This window comes from Chaetura pelagica, unplaced genomic scaffold (assembly GCF_000747805.2).
Source record: "Chaetura pelagica isolate M959 unplaced genomic scaffold, ChaPel_1.0 scaffold234, whole genome shotgun sequence".
NCBI classification, from domain to species: Eukaryota; Metazoa; Chordata; class Aves; order Apodiformes; family Apodidae; genus Chaetura; species Chaetura pelagica.
This window is the reverse complement of record NW_009952967.1, coordinates 1,077,772-1,083,794: the sequence shown is the minus strand read 5'-3', so window position 1 is coordinate 1,083,794 and position 6,023 is coordinate 1,077,772. Positions and strand designations below refer to the sequence as shown.

General features: G+C 56.3%; 1 protein-coding gene across 1 annotated transcript in view; it reads left to right on the top strand.

The window, feature by feature from the left end:
* Positions 1-5,463, top strand: part of ALDH4A1 (aldehyde dehydrogenase 4 family, member A1) — an 18,286-nt gene extending 12,823 nt beyond the window's left edge. Inside the window, exons 8-15 of the mRNA XM_009995793.1 lie at positions 476-663; positions 1,865-1,938; positions 2,431-2,627; positions 3,013-3,060; positions 3,424-3,576; positions 4,031-4,152; positions 5,119-5,237; positions 5,351-5,463. Of these exons, the coding sequence (XP_009994095.1) occupies positions 476-663; positions 1,865-1,938; positions 2,431-2,627; positions 3,013-3,060; positions 3,424-3,576; positions 4,031-4,152; positions 5,119-5,237; positions 5,351-5,463 (1,014 nt within the window). The remainder of the gene's footprint in view (positions 1-475; positions 664-1,864; positions 1,939-2,430; positions 2,628-3,012; positions 3,061-3,423; positions 3,577-4,030; positions 4,153-5,118; positions 5,238-5,350) is intronic.
* Positions 5,464-6,023: the final 560 nt, after the last annotated feature.

Here is a 6,023-nt window from a genome sequence, read left to right as displayed (position 1 = left end):
CCAGTTCTGGGCCCCTCAGTTCCAGAAGGACAGGGAACTGCTGGAAAGAGCCCAGGGCAGAGGCACAGAGATGCTGGAGGGAGGGGAACATCTCCCTGCTGAGGAAAGGCTGAGGGAGCTGGGTCTGTTGGGCTTGGAGAAGAGGAGACTGAGGGGCCACCTCATCCATGAGCACAAATCTGTTCAGGGCAGTGTCAGGAGGACAGAGCCAGGCTTTGTGCAGTGATGTCCAGTGACAGGACAAGGGGCAGTGGGTGCAAACTGGAGCACAGGAGGTTCCATGTGAATCTCAGAAAAAAACTTCTTTGCTGTGAAAGTGACAGAGCCCTGGGCCAGACTGCCCAGAGAGGCTGTGGAGTCTCCTCTGGAGATGCTCTGGCAGGGGGGGTGGGCTGGGGGAGCTTTCCAGGTCCCTTCCAACCCCTCAGGTTCTGAGGTTCTGTGATTCCTGGGCTGACTTTCTCCTCTCCCCCAGGGAAATGTGGTCCTGTGGAAGCCCAGTGACACAGCCATGCTCTCCAGCTACGCTGTCTACAAGATCCTCCTGGAAGCTGGGCTCCCTCCCAACGTGGTGCAGTTCGTGCCGGCCGACGGACCCGTCTTTGGAGACACCGTCACCAGCTCCGAGCACTTCTGCGGGCTGAACTTCACCGGCAGCGTCCCGTGCGCTGGGGCTGGGGCTGGGGGGACAGGGCTGAGTAGGGAAGCAGGGCACGGGCCATCTGTACACGGGGTAATTAAGGCAGGGGTTTAAATTGATGAGAAAAGTGTCTGCAGCCTCCAACACAAGAAGGACATGGAGCTCCTGGAGAGAGTCCAGAGGACGCCACAGAGATGATCCAAGGGCTGGAGCAGCTCTGCTCTGGAGACAGGCTGGAGTTGGGGTGTTCAGCCTGGAGAAGAGAAGGCTCCAGGGAGACCTTAGAGCACCTTCCAGTGCCTGAAGGGGCTCCAGGAAAGCTGGGGAGGGACTTGGGACAAGGGCAGGGAGGGATGGGATGAGGGGGAATGGATTAAAACTGGAAGAGGGGAGATTGAGGTTGGACATGAGGAGGAAATTCTTTGCTGTGAGGGTGGTGAGAACCTGGCCCAGGTTGCCCAGGGAAGCTGTGGCTGCCCCATCCCTGGCAGTGTTGAAGGGCAAGTTGGATGGGGCTCTGAGGAACCTGGGCTCCTGGGAGGTGTCCATGTTCAGAGAGGTTGGAATTAGATGATCTTTAAGGTCCCTTCCAACCCAACCCAGTCGTGGATTCTGTGATCTAACAGCGGAGATCTCCTACACTGAAGGCACAGGGAGCAGCCAGCCTTGTGTGTGGCTCTGCCCAGTTTCTCAGGGCTGCTGGGATTTGGCCTCAGAAGCCCCCAGCTCCAGGCAGGTTTGCACACTGGTGCTGTGCCCACGTGTCAGGATGTGTTAGTGATGCTGAGGGCTGCTCAACCCAGGGACTCTGCTCCACCAGCCAAGGACATGGTCTGATGAGCTTCGTGCTTTTCAGGTGGGAAGCTCATAAATTAGTATTAGTCACTGAGCCTCCTGGGGGGAGGTTATTAGCATTTTTATTGTTTTGCAGCCAAGGGGTTTGTCACGGTGAGGCCTGAGAGGAAGGGGGGAAAGGGGAAGAACAGAAACTTCTGCTGACTCCTGTTTCTTCCCTGTGATGCTGCAGGAGGTTGTGGGAGCCTGGCTCTCCTGCTCAGCTGGCAGCTCCTGTTCCACTTGCAGGGCATCCCTTCTTTTGTGGTTGGCTGCCAGCGTTTGTTGGGGTCCCCTTCAGCAGGGCATGTCACCTGGGTGTGCCTTCTCCAAGTGCCACCCCTGTGCCAAGGCAAGAACACACTGACAAGCTCCTCCTTTTTCTCCCAGGACTTTCAAGCACCTCTGGAAGCAGGTGTCCCAGAACCTGGATCGCTACCGCAATTTCCCACGCTTGGCTGGAGGTACCTGCCCTTTCCTGCACCTTTTATTGGGAAGAGGGGGACACCACACAGGGATGGGATGTTCAGTGTCTCCCCTGCTCAGGGAGAAACTGAAGGCATGGCCAGAATTCCTCTCCTGTGACACATCACACTGTGTCCTCTCCACCCTCTGGCAGGAGCTTGTTCCCATGGCTGTGCTGGGTGTTTGGTGCTTATGGCACGGGATGGGCTTTGATGGTGGGGAGGCGGCACTTGGGTGGGAAGCAATGACACTCTGGGGTTGCACCCTGACTTTGGGAACTGGGCTCAGTCCCTTTTCCATCAGCTTTATAATCCTGCTCCAGCTCCAGGGTTGTGCTCCCTGGGATTGTGGCATCTCTCCACGGCCCAGGGAACCAGGCGGGGCGAGCGCTGGCCGAGCTGTCCCTGTGAGGGACCTGCTGGTGGCTTGTGCTGTCCATAGCCAGCCCATCCCTGCCAACTCCTCCCTTTCCCTGCTTTCTCCTGGCCCAGAGTGCGGAGGGAAGAACTTCCACCTGGTGCACAGCTCAGCCGACGTGGGCAGCGTGGTGAACGGGACCCTGCGCTCTGCCTTCGAGTACGGCGGCCAGAAATGCTCGGCCTGTTCCCGCCTCTACGTCCCGGACTCACTGTGGCCCCAGATCAAAGAGAAGCTGCTGGAGGAGCACGGGAAGATCAAAGTGGGAGACGTGAGTGGAGCTGCCGGGTTGCTGAAGGGCTTTGCAGCTCAGCGGGTGGTTGATGGGATTAGAGACTGTGGTAACTGGCTACTAATTCCTATTGAACCCAGCTTTGTATCCACTGGCTCTTCCCACCCCAGCCCCTCCGTGTCCCCCCTCCCCCCCCCTTTTTTTTTTTTTTTTTAGTGATTAGAAATTAACTTGTAGCCAGTGTCTGCAGGAAGGGTTCTGTAAGTGGCTGAACACAGCAGACTAATTGAAAAGGGGCACCTCCACCGAGGTGTGCTGGGAGAAGGGAGGGAGGTGGTATTTGTGGGCATTTCAGCTGCTCCTTATTTCAGAGGTGGCTTTTTGGCACAGTCTGTAACATTGTCTCCTTTCTGCCTTCCCACAGCCCGCCCAGGATTTTGGGACGTTTTTCTCTGCAGTGATTGATGACAAGGTGAGCTCCCCTCCCCTGTTCCTACTCGTGTGACAAGGTAACACCACGACAGGCTGGGGCGAGATGGTTGTTTTTATTATTTACAGCAGAGTACAAACACCAGTGATTAATTGATCAGCCCTCTCCTGCTCCTCCTGCAGCACTGCTTGCCCAATGGTCACTGTAGTCACTGCCCCTCCTGAAAAGTGTGTCATTTTGCTGAGAAATTATCTCAGACATAACATTTAGTGCCCAGGACTCTACGTCCATCTCCCACCCCCTCTTCCAGAGCCTTGAGACCACTGTAGCCCTGAAGGGGATTGTCCAGCCCTCCTTCTAGCCCCCTGACCCCAAATGATTTTAATTGTTATTCCCCTTCCTCAGTCCTTTGCACGGATCAAGAAGTGGATCGAACACGCCAAGAAGTCGCCCAACCTCACCATCCTGGCGGGTGGCGGCTGCGATGACAGCGTCGGGTACTTCATCCAGCCCTGCATCGTGGAGACCAAAGACCCCCAGGACCCCATCATGAAGGAGGTGAGAGCAGCCTGGGGGAGGGGGCAGCAGAGGGGCTGTAGGTCCCTGTCCTGAGATGCCTGCTGTGCCTCTGGAGATGAGACTACACTAAGTTGGTGTGGGGATCATAGACTGGTTTGTGTTGGAAGGGACCTCAAAGATAATCCGGTCCCAACCCCCCTGCATGGGCAGGGGCACCTCCCACCAGCTCAGGTTGCTCCAAGCCCCATCCAAGCTGCCCTTCAACACTGCCAAGGATGGGGCAGCCACAGCTTCCCTGGGCAACCTGGGCCAGGCTCTCACCACCCTCACAGCAAAGAATTTCCTCCTCATGTTCAACCTCAATCTCCCCTCTTCCACTTTTAAACCATGCCCATTGTCCTTCCTCCATGTCATGTTGACAGTTAATCAGGTGCTGACGCACCCACCTGCCTTTGGAGGTTGTCCCCACTGGGTGCTTTGTTTTGCTCCCCAGGAAATCTTCGGCCCAGTCCTCACGGTGTACGTGTACCCGGAGCAGCGGTACAAGGAGGTGCTGGAACTCATCGACACCACCACGCCCTACGGCCTCACGGGGGCGATCTTCGCCCAGGAGAAGTAAGTGCCAACAAACCCATCCCGAGACAGCAACGATGCTTTTCCCTTTCTGGGCAGATCCATCCATCTATCTCGTTCCTCTCTGTGCTGCCTGGGGAGGAGGAGGGAAAAGCATTTCCCACCAACTTAGCCTGCTTTTAGTCCTCCCACCGAGGAGGGAGGGGAGGCAGCTAAAAGAAAGGAGGAGGGGGAGTTTCTTAGCCCTAAAATGCTTTTATTTTGGTGAGAAACTGCCCCAATGGTGACATTTGGAGCACCCAGGAGGATGCAGCCCCAGCCCTCTTAAGCAGGAGGAGGGCTAAGAGCAGTGTGACCCCAGGGGGACCAGCCTTTGGGGCAAGGGGGTCACAAAGTGGACACAAAGGTTCAACCTCATCAGGAGGAACTTCTTGTCTGTGAGTGATGGAGCCCTGGGCCAGGCTGCCCAGGGAAGGTGGAGCCTCCTTCTCTGGGGACATTCAAAGCCAGCAGGGACACCCTCCTGTGGAACCTGCTCTAGGTGACCCTGCTTGGGCAGGGGGTTGGACCCCATGATCTCCAGAGGTCCTTGCCAGTCCCACTACTTGGGGACTCAGTTGGAATCACCTTCATTTTATAACAGTAAAACGGAAATAAAAACATTGGGGTCACTTAATTGAGTTGTAAGGATGTGGGACACGTCTGAGTGTGAGAGTGAGTGCAAGAGAGTGTGAGTGTGAGCATGGGTGAGTGTGTGACAGTTAAGGTAAGTGTGTGTGTGACAGTGTGACTGTGAGTGTGTGAGAGTGTGGAAAGTGAGTGTGAGAGCATTTGAGTGAGAATGTGTGAGTGAGTTGTGAGTGAGAAAGTGTGAGAGTTTGAGTGTGTGTGAGAGTGAGAGAATGTGAGTGTGCGAGGTGTGAGTGAGTGTGACCTGCCAAGCAGACCTGGCCCTGCGTACAGCCTGTGCACACTCACACACAGACACACACACTCCCCTCTCCCCAGGCAGCCCCTCCAGGCCGCCCGCCGCCTCCTGCGCAACGCGGCCGGGAACTTCTACATCAACGACAAGTCCACGGGGGCCGTGGTGGCTCAACAGCCCTTTGGGGACCCCCGCATCTCAGGTCAGACCAAACCCCCTCCTGGAGAGGGGCACCCTCCTGCCCCTGCTGACCCACCAACCCCATCCCAGCTCCTCCACCTTCAGTCACCAGCCCCTCCTCTCCCTCCCCAACAGGCACCAATGACAAACCCGGGGGTCCCCACTACATCCTGCGCTGGACGTCCCCCCAGGCCATCAAGGAGACCCACGTGCCCCTGAGGGACTGGTGCTACCCCTACATGCAGTGAGGCCTTCTCCTCTGCCCTGCTCCCCAACGCACACTGTGGCTCCACAGCTGCACCCACAACAAAAAGCACTTAAATCTACTGATCTGTGACCTGACAGGCTTAGGTTTTATTTTTAAAGAAAAAAAATTGATTACTAAATTAACTCTGGAAAAATAAAAAAAATAAAATGCCTTGTGCTTTGTTTTTTTTTTCCTGAAGGTCATTAATCACAGGGTGGTTGCAGGACATACCTGGGCTCTGGCTTCACTTCTGCTGCTGGTTTGTCCATCCTGAGTGGGCCAGCACAGCTCCCTCCCACCAGGGCTGGAAGCACTGGAGTTGGAGCAGGAGATGAGCAGGAAGGGGCTGCCCCAGTCACCTGTAAAAAGCAACGTCCTCCCCTTCTCTGTCCCCACCAGCCCAGGGGGTGTGAGCAGCACCAGAAGCCACTGGCAGCTGAGGGGCTGCCTGTGCCAGCCTTCCCAGGAGCTGTGGGAGGCCTGGCTTGGCTTAACCCAGACCTGAGTGTGGGGGGAGCCCTAAGCTGGATTTTTATCTCTGTTCCTGAGGAGCAGGAAAAC